Genomic DNA, 16035 nt, shown 5'->3' on the forward strand with positions numbered 1-16035 from the left:
GTCACCGCTGCGCGCGGGCCGGCCCGAAGGCAGGCGGAGCGCGCCTATTGGCTGGGCGGCGCCGTACGGCGGAAGTGCTCGGCGGCGCGCCGCGGTGGGTGCCGCCGGGCGGCGCCATTAGCGGCAGCGCGGGCCCATGGCGCTGCCGGCGGAGGAGTGGCGGGCGGTGGCCGCCCGGTGCTGGGCCGCGCTGCCGCCGGCACTGCGGGAGCGGCTGGCGGCGGCGCCGCTGCACGACGCGGTGCGCCTGGGCTGCGGCCTCCTCAGGTGAGCGCCGGGGGCGGCGCGGCGGGGCGGGCGCGGCGCGGCGCGGCGCTGACTCGCGTGTCCTGCAGGCCCGAGGCGGAGGCGGCGCTGCGGCGGCTGTGCCGGCGGGCGCGCGCGGGCAAGGAGGCGGCGGCCGCGCGCCGCTACCGGGAGGAGGGCAACCGGCGCTTCGGGCGCCGCCAGTACGGCGCCGCCGCGCGCCTCTACTCGCAGGTAGGTGCGCGCCGGACGCCCCGGTGAGGGGGGGCCCGGTCGTGGGGGGGTGGAGGCCCCTGGTGAGGGGGGTCCAGGGACGCCCCCCTATGGGGGCGCTGGGTCAGGCTGTGGTGAGCGGGGCCTGGTTGTGTGTGGGGGGGGGGGGCTGGTGAGGTGCCTCCGTCCTGCCCCCTCGGTGAGGGGTCCCCGGTGAGGCAGTGTGTGTGGGGGGGGTCCCCGGTGAGGCAGTGTGTGTGTGGGGGGGTCCCTGGTGAGCGGGGCCCAGTTTGGGGGGGGGCTGGTGAGGTGCCTCCCTCCTGCCCCCTCGGTGAGGGGTCCCCGGTGAGGCAGTGTGTGTGTGGGGGGGTCCCTGGTGAGCGGGGCCCAGTTTGGGGGGGGCTGGTGAGGTGCCTCCCTCCTGCCCCCTCGGTGAGGGGTCCCCGGTGAGGCAGTGTGTGTGGGGGGGGGTCCCTGGTGAGTGGGGCCCAGTTTGGGGGGGGCTGGTGAGGTGCCTCCGTCCTGCCCCCTCGGTGAGGGGTCCCCGGTGGGGCAGTGTGTGTGGGGGGGGTCCCTGATGAGGCAGTGTGTGTGTGGGGGGGGGAAGGCCCCTGGTGAGTGGGGCCCGGTTGTGTGTGTGTGGGGGGGGGGCTGGTGAGGTGCCTCCCTCCTGCCCCCCCCCCCCCCCGGTGAGGGGTCCGTGGTGGGGCAGTGGGGGGGGGGGGTCCCTGGTGAGGCAGTGTGTGCGGGGGGGGGGTCCCTGGTGATGGGGAGGGTCCCCAGTAAGACAGCGTCTCTCTGGTCTGCGCAGGCAGCGTCCCACGAGCGTCCTGGTAGCCCCGAGGTATCCGTGTGCTTCGCCAACCGCTCTGCGGCCCTCTTCCACCTGGGGCACTTTGAGGTAAGCGGCTGCAGGCGAGTGGAGGTGCTGAGTCCCGTGGCTGCCAGGCTCCTCGGCTCTTGGGTTGGCTCTTGGGGCACAAGCCTGCGCTCCCAGCACGTGACCTGGGGCCTCCTGCCTAGCTGGAGGGGAGGGTTGGCCAAAGGCGATGCCAAGCCGTGAGCTAGAGCATTGCCATGTAATATTTGCATATAAGACTTCAGGTGAGTGCTTCTAGGAACCCCATAGTAATAACTCTTTAGATACTAGCACTGCAGAATATAGACCAGATGTGGTTTTCTAGCTGTACCTAAAACTTCCATCATTATGGAGCTATTTCTGAAGAGTTCCTATTTTTTCCTTGTTCTGTGTTGTGAATTTTTATTTGCCCAACAGATTGGCTCTGGACAAGGGAATCTGCTGAACAACATGATCTTGAGTAAAATATGTTGAATCTTTGATGCGATAGAAGAGCACAAGTCTCAACTGGTTTTCAAGTACATTTAAAAGGTCTCATCTCTGTTTCTAGGTTTGTTTGGAAGACATTGCGAGGGCTCAAAGTCATGGCTATCCAGATAGCCTTCTACCCAAGGTCTTGCTGCGGAAAGCTGAATGTTTGCTGCGTTTGGGGAGGTTACAGGATGCAGCAGAGGCCCTGAGTGCAGTGGAGAATAAAATTGCTGTGGATCAGACTATGACTAGTGCTACGCACCAAGCACTGCTAAAAAAGATAAGTCAACTGAAGAATAAAGTACGTGAGAAAGAGAGCTGTCTAGAGCCTGCACCAGAAGCACATGGTGCCATTCAAAGAGAGCTGGAGATCTGGGAAGAGAGTGACAGTATTTCAGGTGCATCTTCATCTCTGAGCTTGAATTTTGATTTAGAGAGAGGACGTCATTTGGTAGCCTCTCAGGACATTATACCGGGACAGAATCTGCTGAAAGAGGAGGCCTTTGTAAGTGTTCTCTGCCCAGGGAAGAGTCTTCTGTTGCCTGACAGCAATGAAACTGTGTGGGACACTCAGGTCACTAATGCAGATCTTTATTGTCACCGTTGTCTGAAGCAGCTCTTAGCCTCTGTGCCCTGCAGTGGCTGTAGTTATGCAAAGTACTGTAGCCAAAACTGTGCAGATCTGGCGTGGGAACAATACCACAGGACAGAGTGTTTCTTGGAAGCACTGCTTCTCACATTAGGGGTCTTCTGCCAAGTTGCCTTAAGGACTGTTCTGCTGGCAGGATTTGCAGAGGTTAGAAGGCTGGTGGAGCAGTCCCATGATGATGACAAGGACCTTCATAGCCCTGAGGCAAGATGTAAGCATTTCAGTGAAGCGCCGAGTACCAGAGCTGGTATCCCAGGGAAGGCAGAGCCTGCGATTCCTGGCTGTAATGACAATGGTCAATACCAGAGTTCTTACCAAGCTGTGTTCAACCTTTTGCCACATACTGAGAAGCATAGCCCTGAACATAAGTTCCTTTGCATGCTAAGTGTAGTCGCTATATGCAAAAAACTACAAGAAGTTGGTCTAGAAGCTGCTGTCTTGAATCAGGAATCATCTGAGGAGTGGTCCAAACCAAAAGCATGTGAAAATAGGTCTGACGAACTGTCTCCAGAGTTGAAGATTATGGCGGAAGCAATGCTGAGGCACGTGTTGCAGTTGCAATGTAATGCACAAGCGATCACTGTAATGCAAGAGTTGGGTAAGATTAAACACTTTAAGCCCTTTCTTCTTATCCTTGCTCATCTAGTTTGTGTGAAGCAGAGAGACTGAACTAGCAGTTGTAGAAAGTTTTTATTGCAGATGGGAATGACTACTTGTTTTTCTTAAAATTTGATGGCTTGTTCACACCTGCCTCTCCTTATTTTTGGGACACACTTAGATGGTATTCAGCTATTTTTCATTATAGCAATATGCCAGGAACTTTCCTCCTGATGCTTGTAATTGGATCCAGTGTCCATTGCATTAAGTTTGGTGGGTCACTGAGCCTTCCTTCCCAACATACTTGTTTTTCCTTTGTCTTTAGGGTCTGGAGATGGTGCTGTTGTAAATAAGAAGCCCATACGCCTGGCAACAGCCTTCTTTCCTGTCCTCAGCCTTCTGAACCATTCATGCAGTCCCAATACCAGTGTGTTGTTTAGTGGGACAGCTGCCACTGTCAGGGCATCACAGCCAATCCTAAGGGGCCAAGAGATTTTTCATTGCTATGGTGAGTTTTAATTCTGTATTTGTCTCAGCATACAGACATCCTTTCACTTCTATTTGTCATGCGGACTGATTGCTAATAGGATAGTAATTTCAAGTGTAATGTTGCTCGAGTTTGTGTGTATGTATAAGTCTTGATCTAAGATATCAGAACAAGCCCTTATCTCCAGAGCCTACTGTTCTGCTTCACAGTCTCCAGTTTAATCTTCTTGAAAAGATAGTGTGCTTAGTCTCAGTTACAACAAGGGCGGATTTTAGTCTGTTGTAGGGAACTGTATCTGTTCAGCGCTTTATATCCTTGTCCTGCGTTTGCAGGGCCTCATCGATGTAGAATGAGAGTTGCTGAGAGACAACAGCTTCTCAGACAGTATTTCTTCGAGTGTCGCTGTCAGGCATGCCTAGAGGAGATAGAGTCTGATGTCAAGAGTGTGGTGTCCACAAGAAACTCATTCTGCTGCCCTAGCTGCCAGGCTTCAATGCAGGTAATTATTCCATAATTATAACTGTATAACCATATCAGGGTATGTAACATTTGGGTCTCTGGGAAAGTCACAGTTAAAAGATCTCTGCAGAATCAAGGCACTATCTCATTGCTGTCTAGCAGCTTCCCTGGAATGTTCTTGTATGTAAATCTTCCAGCATTATAGGGAAAACATAGCCTTTAACAAGGAGTTAAAACTGTTTTGAACTTGATGAAAGAAACCTTGAGTGTCGGGGCTGTGGACTGAGGTAGCGGGGATGTTTAGGAAACAAAAATGGATGCCCAGAATCTAGAACATGGTATGTACCTATGGGGAGCTGTATGTAATGGGAGCTGTGTTATCCGTCATTCACAGGATGTAAATGAAAGCAGCATCTAGCATAAGTTAAATGGAGAAAGTCATTTTTTTTTTTTTTGAAGAAAGAAAGCAAAAGTATGTATTTTGTATGAATGGTAGTTGTGTACCTCATTAACCCCTTTTTGGCCTAGTCTTAAATGGACTCACACTGGCACATGTTATCATAACTTCCTAAAATCTGAACAATCTAATAGCAACTTATGAACAAGTTTCTTTATTTAACAAATATATCTAAGGAACTATGTAGTAGCTCTGTAATACAATACAGATATGGCAATGGAAAATAAGCTTTGAGTTGAACTTCAGCAGGAATGATGGCATGGATGCCTTCCACAGGGAGAAGACACACTTTGTTGTTCAAATGGAGCTTGTGCACTCTCAGTCAGCAGAGAGAGCCTGTCACAGCGCTTATGGGACCTTCAGCAGCAAATTAAGAAAGCATTAAAACTGCTAAGCGACAACAAGAGTGGTAAGGCTCAATTTTCTGCTTTAATGTCAGCAGCTAATGAGGACAGATTGGGAGACCTGGTCCAAGCCATGAGATGGCACTGTTGTCTATGAAATTAGGGTCTTCTGGCATGAAGCCTGCAGTCCCCTGGGAGCTGAGCTTTAGGTTTTTATATATATATATATATATATACACATATATACCACTGATCTGGATGTTAATCTAGGTCACACGCTGTTCTGTAGTGACTAAAAGAACTCAAGGTAATGTTAGAATAACATATTCCCAGACCTTGTTTTTCTGGACCATATCCATCTGACAGTGTTTTAGAATAAGCAAGGCTGCATAGGAAGTAGATGTAAAATCTTAACCAAGTCCCAATCTAATTTTGTAAGATGCAGCGATTAGATTGGATCATGGTAAGCTGGATAATGGCCAGTAAGATGAATTTTATACCTTGTTTTGTAGATCAGGCTATCAAAATGCTGCTGAAGTGTCAGATAAATGCTGGAAGTTTCTTGTCTCCAGAACATTTGCTGATGGGAGAGATGGAAGATCATCTGGCACAGGTCTATGCTACTCTTGGTATGGTATTATCTTCTCCCTTAAGATTGTCTTTAGTTTTCTGGCCTGTGAATTTAACATTAGGGCTAGCTTTTTGGCTAGCTTTTTCACTTCTACTGCATTTCTCCAGTTTTGACAGCAGGGCTCTCAGGAGGACTGCTTTAGTCAAAACTGCCTTCCCAGCAGCCAAGGAATAATGGTGTGATCTCATGTCCTTCTAGTTTCTCTGTACTTGGTCTTAGGATAGCAGCCTCCTAATAATGCTGTGGATATAGTTCATCATGTTTTGAATAGTAGTGTCAAATTCTTTTGGTGGCAATAGTTCCTGAATGTATTTGTTTATTGCACTCTCTTCTTGTGTTTTTGGGTTGTTTTGTTATTCCATCAGGGAAGTGGCAGGAAGCAGCCAAACACCTGCAGAGCAGTATTCGGATAGTGGAAATGCATCATGGGCCATCAAGTGTAGAAATGGGTCATGAACTCTTCAAGCTGGCACAAATTCTCTTCAATGGGTAAATTTGCCTTCATTCTCCATCTCTTCCCTGCACCCTTCCTGAGTGTCTGACACAGTATCGTGGCTCATGGTCCTTGACACTTTCCGGGGTGTGTCCCAAGCCTTCTGAGCAGTCTGGCACAGCTACAAAAGTTGTCCCTTTCTCAAATGTAAGTTCATTGAGTGGGCCAGTGAGGTTCACTTCTATCTTATGAGCTCTCTCTTTGGACCCATTTGTGCCTGTCTGTCCTGTCTACTCTCTGGCTCTGTTTATTCCCTGTCCTATTGTTTTATTCTGGCAGTGAGTTATCCTTGAGCATTTATATCTGAGTTGTACATATATCGCTGACATATTTTCAAAAAAGGAATCAAAAACACTTTGCTCTTCTTTGGTCCCTTTCTGGGCAAGAGAATCTACCAAGTATTTCTGCAAATCTTCTAACATCATCTATGTCTTAACTGTCTGAATTTTCAGTGGGAGCTGCAGAGAGGCAGCAGTGACTTAGTGTCTCAAGTTTTGTCCATTTGATTACCTTTTTTCCCTATTCTCTCTTTGCAGCTAAAGTGCATGGTATTTGGCTGGTGCTGAAAGGCAGTGGAGGGTAGGATCTGTAACCATGAACAAGTTTAGTGCTTTGTTCGGGAGCGGTTGCAGGTTAGGGAAGTTAAGGGAGCTGAATTCCGTATCTCATATATTCTGTTTTTACTTTTCTACTTCAGATTTGCTGTTTCTGAAGCTCTGAGCACAATTCAAAGAGCAGAGGAGATTTTGTCAGTGCACTGTGGTCCTCAGAGTACTCAGATCCAGGAACTAAAAGAGATGAAGACCTGTCTGTTAGAGCTTCCCAGAAGCATCCTTCAGAGGACTTAAATTTCCCTATCAAAGGAAGCTACAATGCTGATCTTTCATCAGAGCTAAGCTTCATGTGGTAAGGCAGTCATATAGTACAAGCTGGAAAATTGTGCATTAAGAACAACTTGAGTGAACTCTGAAATGCTCTTTAGTGAGGCTGTTGTAAATAAAATGACCAGTCCTAATATGAGGAGTCTGTGTGTGGTATAGTGGAAGTTGATGCTATTGTAGAATTTCTGTGTGTATATTAGAAGGAAACATTTGAGATGGCTGTGTGTGTTTCTAGAGATGTAAATCTTCCATGTGTGGTAGCCTGCTGGTCTTGAACAAGAAGTTATTCAGACTATGCTGCCTTTTATTTCTAATGCTGTGAAGCATTTGCCTACTAGTCAGCACTTTCATTCTTGCCAGCACAAATGTTGGAATGGATGAGAGTGCAGGTTGGGAAGTACAAACTTACAAGCTGTTTGAAGGAGACACTTCAGAACTTGGAGAGCTGCCAGAGCAGACCTGTAAGTGATGAGGAACTCAGTATGGACAGAACTGGCTTCAGCTTGGAAGACAGGAGAGGGGAAAATACAGTATACACCCGACTGAGGTTTGTATGTAGGACATCAAACCATGCTTTGGCTCAGTCTGGGGAAAATGGGTGTGTGAAGACACATAATATAGGTAGGACAGTGTTTCAAGGGAGAATACTGGGACTCACTGAAATTAACGGCAAAAGCTCTTTTATTGCAGCATGTAGGCATAAGATTTGCAAGTTGTGTCTTTGTGCAGCGGAGCAGGGAGCCAGTCATCCCTCCCGATACCACCCTTTTCATTTGGGACCCACCATTGCAGACTATGGTGAAGGAATCTAAATGCTCCTGGGGTCCAGAATCTTTCCAATAAAGAGCAGGGTTCCAGTGGTATCATCTCGCAGCACAAGAAGAAAAGGTCTGTCCACATGATACTCTATGGGGAAGGTCAGACGAGCAGCATTCACCCCAGAATTTGGTGTGGCTCTTTCCCCATCTTCGCTAAGCTCCAGAATTGCCTTGTGTTGCACGTGAGATAGCTTAATCGGCTTGGCAGAAATCTTGGTAAAATCAGGTGATGTGAAAAGTGACTGGAGCCCTGGAGGGAAGAAAAGGAATGCCATTAGCTAAAAACAGATGTGGGTTGAGGGAGTGGTACTGCCAATGCTGTGATCCAGGAGGGCACATAGCTGCTCAGGCAGAGCTTATTGCTGGTAGCAGGGAGAAGAAGCTTACATCTGTTTGTAGTGAGCTTCTCTCTCTTAACCTCAGAGAGGTTGTGTAAACTTTGTCGGGTCTTGGATGAAGGAGGTTTAGTTGCCAGTGAGGTCTATGCATACTGACAGCAGAACCTAACTAATAACCCACCAACCTAGAGCAGGAAGCAACTTGCTTGCTGCTTTGAGCCCTTGGCAGTCTGTAGAGGGAGTTGATGTACATACTTGTCTCCTTTAGTGTGTTGCCAAGTGCCTCTTCATAGTTCAGCCTTAGTTTGGGCAGGCTTAGCACAGCATGGACTGTCTTCAGCTCCTTGTCTACATCATGGACAAATTCAGAAGTGAGACTCTCCTCAATCAGAGTCATATTCTGAGTCACCTTCGTAGGCAGGAAGAACATGGCACTGACTCCCCCTGTCAGTGGCAGCTGGGCAATCTGGAAGGCCAGTCATAAATAAGAAAGGATCATACCCATAGTAAAGTTTTTACCCTCCCAGTACCAGGCACAGGCCTGAATCTTGACTGCCTGGTCAGCCGTTCCAGCTGTATATCTTGTCTTCTCCCCATTTGCTTTTATTATACATTGTTTCCTGACTCCTGTGGTGGCCAGGCTTTCATCAACCATTGCTGTACCCTCTCTTCTATTACATGGCAAATGCTATCTCTCACCTGTTGAATCCTGTAGTGAGCTGCAGTATTGCTTTGGGGGATTCTCAGCTGGAACACCTTCTTCTGAGCTCGTGCTCCAGTGAAAATTTGTTGAAAGAGGTAGAGATTGAAAAGTTTTGGGGAGTGTGCCCTGCCCTTCTTGCCCGGCTTTGGGCAGATCATTGCAGGTGAGTAGGAGTCTGCTTGTCAAATGGTCATTGAAAAAGTACAACATTCTAAGAAGAATTAAGACACTGCCTTTCAAAGTCAAGGATCACAAAGCTAGTCTGATGGGAAAAGCAGGGCTGTCTTCTGGAATGGGTTAACAGGTAAGTGTAGCTAAGCCTGCTCCCCAGTAGGGTTAGGAGATCTTGTGCAATATTTGCTCTCTGACCTTGCAGTTGAGTTCTGAATCAAAACCATACCGCAGTATGGCTTTGGGGTCTGACATCATGGACACCTTCACAATTCTGTCCTCATCCAGATGGAAGTCCTTCAAGGCAGTCTTCTTGGTGTCAAACTTGGTTCCCCATGTCCCTATTTAAAAAAAAATAAAACAGAGGATTTTCTGGAATGACAGCATACGAAACCAGGGATGTGCCTGTGATTGAGTAATCTTGTGCTTTATGTATGCAGTATTTGTGCTTTAAGAGGCATAACTGAATGATGATAGAGATGGAAATAGACTGATTGGACCTATTGATCTATTGCCACTCTTAGGCCCCTCCTTTCCATCTGAGAATTGGCTAAATGGGAAATGAAAAACCAAGCCAGTGTATGGGTGGAGTAGCAGTTGGGAAGCTGATGTCTGCTTATGTAATTACAAAACTATTTTAAAGGGTAACAATTGTGTCAATGCACACCAAGTGCTTCTCTCCCCACCCTTTGTGTTTTGCTTGCTGTCTCTAAGTGATAATTCTCCAGGACGCTCACTTGTGTAGATATTACATTGCAGCATGTTCTAGAACAGCTCTCTAGTATCTCCCTCCATTCCCTCTGCAGTGGAACTAAGGCTCAGTACAGTCTTTACAGCTGCGCCTTCCCTAAGTGGCAATATTCTCTCTCTTGCCATTGAGTTTTACAAGCTTGATTTTTTTTTCTCTCGTCTTTTACTGCAAACAACTCAAGACTCAGCTTTCTAACAGTAGTAATTCCTTCTTCAGGAACCATTGCATGTTCAGGTAGCATGCATTTCCTGTAGTTTATTAAGCAAATTTTTCATACTGTGTATTCAAAGACATTCTTCTGATACTTTCTCTTTGGCACTGTTTGCTCTGTTGGCAGCAAAATCACATCCCTTCTAACACATGCTTAATAGACCCTGTCTGTAACAAAGTACACAAGGTTCTTACCCTTGAAGTAAGCCGCCCCAGCAAGGAGAATACTGACATCTGTGGGCATATCCTTCATAAATCGCAGAATCCTTCCTCTGGTCTGTTGCCGTACCCAGTTGTTGATCTCTTGAAGGTCTAATTGGGAATTGCCACTGAGTGTCCTAAGGCGCATTTTGTAGGACTTCTCCAGCTGGCTGTGAAAGCCAGTCTTCACCCTCAGTCCTGAGGAACAAAGATCAATATTGCAACCAGCTCTCATATCAAGAGATATTTGAAGGCAGTGGCTTGCAATCACAGGCCTAGCAGCAGTTCTCTCATAAAACAGATCTGTGACTGTCTATATAGACGTTTGGTTTGAAGAAAAATGACTGAAAGTGCATGAAGGAAATGGATCCAAATCCTATAGCCAGTGATGCTGGAGTATGGGGAAACCCTCTCATGAAAAGTAAAGATGGGAGATAAGAGCAGAAGGTTTGGACACAGCTATTTCTACATTGATCTTCCTCCTTCTTTGGCTCTCTGAGGGCAGCTTGCTCAATTTACTGAATTCTCGGAACCAGCAAGTTAACTAGCCAAAATACAGCTCTTAGCTTTCTCAGATATTCAGTGCATACTGAAAACAGACATTTTGAACAGTTCTGCAAGAATTTAAACAAAAGGATACAGCTGAAGACTATAACAAGTAGAAAATGCAGTTTGTGACTCCTGAGAGTTAGCAACATCTGCCAGGAAACCTACAACACAGGTAAAATCCTCACAGCAGGCTTTTTTGAGGCCTTCTGCATGCTAGTTACTCTGTCTCCAGTGTCTTTTGGCATGTAAGTCTGATTATTTCATTTATTTATATGCACATAAACTTATCTGGAGCAGCAACAGCATTCCATGTGCTGCCTGGTTCTAGGCTCAGCAGGGTGTCAGAGCCCAGCCTGTTACTGTGGTGTTACCTGCTGACTGTATTCTATCTGCTGCTAGTTATTTAGGTAGATTTTGATAGAGGAGAGGAAAGACTTTTACTTTTTTCCAAGATGATACGAGAGGCACTTTTCAGGCTCTTCTCTGGTGCAGTGACACTGGTCAGTAGGTCCTTGTAGGTGTTGTGGACTTCATCTTTGTTAAGCAGATCGTAGAAGAGAGCACGGGAAATCACATCTTCTGTTCGCTCTCCAGCACCTGCCAACAACCAGAACAACAGTATGAGGGAAGACCTTTCAGGCCAAACAGCATGCAAGGAGAAGGGGTAGGAACTTACCTAGTGAGAGACCAGAAAGTGCGGTAGCCAGGCTGAATGGAGACAGTAGCACATTGGCCGTGGCTGTTCTGCTAGATTGCTGCCGATACAGGTCGTAGCCAAAGTTAGAGACTGCAGCTGCCAGCTTGTTCACGGGGCTCTTATAGAATGGATCTTCCTCTTCCACTTCACCTGCGTTGCTTCCATCAGCAGTGGCAGAGTTCTGGCAGGTACAGGGAAGCGCTTTGTTTAGACTGGCTATTTACAAAGGCAGACACAGGTGTAATAAACATCTCGAAGGCAAGCAATCTACGGATGCTCCCTTACGATCCACAGAAATACTCCCTTAATCTTACTGATAGGGAGACAGAGTAGGAACAGCAACTTCACTTTAAAGTGTCCCACTAAAGTTGAAGGCAGTATTTGGATTGGAATCCACTGTTTCTGCCTCACGGTCATCTGTTCATGTAACTACTGTGGTTTTATCTAGATGAAGCAGGAGTTATTCTTGTTATGTTGCTAAATAAAAGCCTGGTAACTTAAGGAGGGCAGTGTTTAATGTTTCCTTAATAGTTATAAAATTAATATACCTGCTCCAATGATCTCTCCTTCACTCTCTGCTATTATATCCTACTCACCTGCCCAGCAGCCGAGTTCTGGGATCTACTTGGGACAATTAAGAGACCCAGGAAGAGGAGAACCACTGGAATCTGCATGCCTGAACCTAAAGAGCAACATGACAGAGTGAGTTTGAATAACTGAAATATATCTCTGCCACTACTGCTCGCTCTTACTAGTTTTGACAGGAACTGCAATGACACACACTGCTTTTTGCCCTTCCTGACTATGGCAATGATCTGAAACATGCACCTGGTCTGAGCTGCGTTTTCTTCTTCTATAGCTTGATGTATTCGGGCAGCCTGGCCCCAATGACTTTGAGAATGGAGCAAGTACACATACCTGGGTGTGCCGGAGCACAAAAGCAGATGTGTAGTCCAGTCTACACTGGTGCTGGCAAGTGCTGAGTGCCAAGGTCCAGAAAAGCCCTACTTCATATCTTTTGAGTTTTACACCTTAAAATTCAAAATTTCAGCATTTATAGAAGGTAGCAAATTCATAGTATTGAATGGGGCAGAAGACACAGCTAGCTGGCTGCTACTCTGCTGTATCAGTTACCTGCTTCAGGCTGTGTTTTGCCATGTTTATTGTGTCTGCATATATATGGAAGGCCATACAACCGGTATTACCCTCTTCTTATGTAGCAAACAGTTGGATAAAGTAACAGTAGAAGAGTTCTCTTAAAGGAGAGTGAGGAAAGGGGCTGGAGGTAAATACCTAACATTGGGCCAGATCTAGAGAAGAGGTGAAAGGCAGAGCTTGGCTTGGTCAACATTTCTATGGGAGGCAAGCGAGAAAAGCACCAAGTTTCTCAAAGCTAATAAGCCTGTTCTTCCATGAAATCCAGTTTTAATCACTCTTGTTTTGGCATATGTGGCTCTTCAGACAGATCTGTCTGGTGCAAAGGGCAGTGTGTAATCCAGAATTTCACCCTGGGTAAATGAAAGCTACTGCAGAAGTGTCATGCCCCTGAGAACAGACGCCACTGAGGCTGGGCTGAAGCAATGTTTAGATTCCCAGAAATTAAAGGAAGAGGTTTGTATTTGGCTAACCCCTGTGATTCAGGCATCCAGTAAAGCAGGAGAGAGAACATATGTTTCAGATTAACTGCAGCTATAAAGAAAACATGCCTGTTGGTAGAAATACAACTTAAAGCCACGTGGCCAGAACAGCCATAGCTCTGGAACCAGCCTGTTCAGGCAGAGGTTTTACTTCAGTGAAAGGGAGTTCACTGTTTACTTTTCTGCTGAGACCCTTACCTTCTGAAGGTAGTCCTGCTTTAGAGGAAAAGGTGTCACATGGAGATTTTAGCAACCTCCTGCTACCCTAGCTGCTGAATAGATGAGCTATTCTTGTAGAGAAGATGCATATCAAGAGGTTTTTACTATACTGGAACAAACCAACATGTTTGGTATGGTAGTGGATGTGATGTAGAGACTGATTGCATCTCATTGCATAGTTTTAAAATAAATAGCCAGCATGCTAAAACAGAGATGACAGAAACCCTACAAGAGCCTAAGTTAAGCAGATCATTGGTAGGGCTTTGTGAGGATGCCTGCACCAAGCAGTATTCTTGCATGATGAGTGGAAGAAGTTTGGCCCAGTCTAGTTTGAAGATGAAAGTTTTCCATGGAGTGTAGCCTTTTCTCTGAAAAAAAGGCTGAACACAACCTCCACTTCCAACTACACTGAGCTCCTGGGAGCATCTGAGCGGAGATTGGATTTCCAGATTTGTATTGTTTTTGCCAGTACTGTCACCAGCTTCATATTTCTCAGACTTTGCCAAGAAGCAATTTCCATTTTAGAAAGACAAAGCCTTTTGCATTTGAATGGGCTTGAGCATCTGGATTCTATTTGCGCCTCTGTGAGCATACAGCCAAAACTGCAGAGAGAAAAGAATTTGGTTGGAGTAGAGGTGGGATGGTTTCAGGCATATTAAAATCTCCAGCTGCCTTAAAAAAAAAAAAAAAAAAAAAAAAGAGGGAAGGAGCAGTAGCATACAGCCTGTGGTGTTACAGTCAGGAAGATAATTTAGAGAAATGAGCTGAGAAGAAACTTTCTGCCTGGGAGTGTCTATTTGAAAAGCCCTGCAGGTACATGGTGAAATATTTTGCTTTCCATCTGTAGTGGTAAAAGTCTCAAAACATTTATAAATGTTTTCTATTCTAGAGGTCCTATAAAACATCACCCATGAGTTTAGACTTGCTGTCTATGACTGCTCCATCCCATAACACTAACTACTTCTGAAGCACCTTGGAGCCACTAGATCTAAGGGATTCAACTCAGTCTTGACCAAAATTGTTACCATTGGAGGAAAAAAAAAAAGAAAATAAAGAAAGAAACCCTACCTCCCAACTAGGAGGGCAAAACACTGCCCCAACTCCCAAGCATGCTTCTGCCCCGCAGGCAACAAGGGGCTCTCGGATGCTGGTGGCTCCCAGCCCTCGGTCGAGTTCCTTCATTTGGTTGCAGTCTCACCCAACACCTGCAGAAGACCCGTTCCTCCCCTTTCCCAGGTCCTCTGTCAGGCCCCCAGTCTCATCCCTGTGCCCTCCTGGTGCTCCCTTTGCCGCGGGCTCTGAGAAAGGTCAGTGGAAGCAGCCTGGGCTGCCTCTTACCTCGGGCTCCTCTTGGCCACTGCCACACAGGTTCCCACCGGGGAGAATCAAGGACAGTGCAGCTTTGGTGCAGCCACATCTGCTTTTTGCTGCCTGCCTCAGCCCAGCCTTCGGCAGGCTTCAGGTTACAGCTTCCCAGGGCTCTCTTAAAGTGCTCTGCTCCCATTTTCAGGACTGCAATCCTGACACTGAATTGCTACTAACTTTTTAACCCTAGTTTGCAAAACAAATGTGCTTGGTGTGACCAGGGCAGTCTAGTGGTTAAAACACAGGACTGAGAGCCAAACGATCAGTCTGCTGCTCCCTGCTGTGTTCGAGCAAGGCTTGTATCCCCTCAGTTTTGCCATGTGTCCCACAAGGGAACATCTTCTGTCCCAGAGGTATTGTTAACAGTACTATTTATGCAGCAGCATTTTAAGATTTAACTGAGGGACTTCTAAAGTGAAAACAGGATTCAGTTGTAGTTAAGGGAAAGCTTAAAAGTGGTTCTAGCCAGTGACAAAGAAGTGCTTAGCATAAATGGCCTAAATTTCTCAGTGAAGAAAGAAAGACTGAAAAGACTAGGACTCTTAGTAAAAGAGATGAAGGAAGCAAATGATATAGGAGTTTATAGAACTATAAATCACCTGGAGAAGGGAAATGGGCTGTGCTTATTCACTGTTTCTTACAGCAGCAGAGTCTAGGGGAGCACCCATCAGCATCAGCAAATTTAAAACAAAAATGTATTTTTCACAAGTATTAACTTAAAACTCATTGCAACAAGATATTGCAGAAGAAGGATAAATGGATTAGAAAAAAAAATTGTGGAAGACAGGTCCACTGAAGTCTAACATAATGGTCAGATGCGATCTCTGACTCTAGAGCTAGGAGACGTGGCTGGAGAACAGGTCTTTCTCCCTGTTTCTTGTATTCTTTGCCTAGTCATTGCTCCTGGCTTCTAATGGAGATACTGGACTAAAGGAACCTGTAGCTGGCCTGATCGAGGACATCTGTCTAAGTTTGTCTGCTTGGAAACGCTGAAAGTGAATTGTAGTCAGTAGTGCTGGTGCCCTCAGTCTAGGCTTGTTCTGAGACATCTCCTTTCTGGGTTGTCAGCCTTGCTGCCAACAGGTTAGGAGGAGGAACTCCTGCATGCTTCCACTTAGCTTATACAGTTCCTCAGCTAAGAGGAAGAGATGGCTTTGGAGAATCATAAGCTGCTGCTTTTGCAAATAGGAAAAGCAAATCAGTGAGTCTGCTTTCTGATCAGTCAGTGCTTCAGAGGTCAGCACTTTCTGAACAAGAAGAGTAACAGCTCTACTCTCGAGTATTTCTCAGCTTGCTTTGTGAGAAGTCATCTGCAGAAAGATGTTTGTACTTGTTAGTCTTCCACCATGTGCCCGGGAGTGGGAGTGCTAGCTGTGATGATATGCTCTTCTGATGTTTTTCTTCTTTTTAATACATTATTTTTGGAATCAATGTACCCTCTATGGAAGGAGAGACTTTTACATCTTCTCTGTCTTCAAACGAAACCGGATCATTTTAAATAAGGGTTTGGTTTTAAGCCATTTAAGTCTTAGTGAAAGTTGTATAGAATGTTGTTATAGTATAAAGCAAGCTTTAATCCTGTAAGGAGA

General features: G+C 46.4%; 2 protein-coding genes across 2 annotated transcripts; one reads left to right on the forward strand and one right to left on the reverse strand.

Moving 5' to 3' along the window:
- The first annotated feature begins 136 nt into the window (after positions 1-136).
- On the forward strand, positions 137-6921 carry SMYD4 (SET and MYND domain containing 4). The gene is given in 10 exon segments (XM_062592471.1): positions 137-273; positions 336-480; positions 1271-1360; positions 1869-3036; positions 3361-3543; positions 3855-4021; positions 4715-4847; positions 5295-5411; positions 5779-5902; positions 6604-6921. Coding segments are annotated over 10 exon segments (2415 nt in total). The 3' UTR covers positions 6755-6921.
- A 529-nt stretch (positions 6922-7450) lies between these two features.
- Positions 7451-14523, reverse strand: SERPINF1 (serpin family F member 1). Its single transcript, XM_062592470.1, has 8 exons — positions 14420-14523; positions 11822-11907; positions 11205-11406; positions 10970-11125; positions 9974-10177; positions 9016-9158; positions 8199-8409; positions 7451-7855 (listed from the first exon to the last, which is right to left on the reverse strand). The coding sequence occupies exons 1-8, from the start codon at positions 14496-14498 to the stop codon at positions 7596-7598; spliced, it is 1341 nt and encodes a 446-aa protein (XP_062448454.1). The 5' UTR covers positions 14499-14523; the 3' UTR covers positions 7451-7595.
- Positions 14524-16035: the final 1512 nt, after the last annotated feature.

Source organism: Rhea pennata, chromosome 20, assembly GCF_028389875.1.
Source record: "Rhea pennata isolate bPtePen1 chromosome 20, bPtePen1.pri, whole genome shotgun sequence".
In the NCBI taxonomy this organism is placed as follows: domain Eukaryota; kingdom Metazoa; phylum Chordata; class Aves; order Rheiformes; family Rheidae; genus Rhea; species Rhea pennata.

Bases quoted from the DNA above. Each gene is read 5' to 3' on its own strand.
- SERPINF1 (XM_062592470.1), bottom strand. From the start codon at position 14,498: ATGTGGCTGCACCAAAGCTGCACTGTCCTTGATTCTCCCCGGTGGGAA. The intron at 11,407-11,821 runs GTGAGTAGGATA...TGTACCTGCCAG, and splicing joins AGAACTCGGCTGCTGGGCAG to AACTCTGCCACTGCTGATGG. The intron at 10,178-10,969 runs GTAAAAGTCTTT...TTTGTTCCTCAG, and splicing joins TCGTATCATCTTGGAAAAAA to GACTGAGGGTGAAGACTGGC.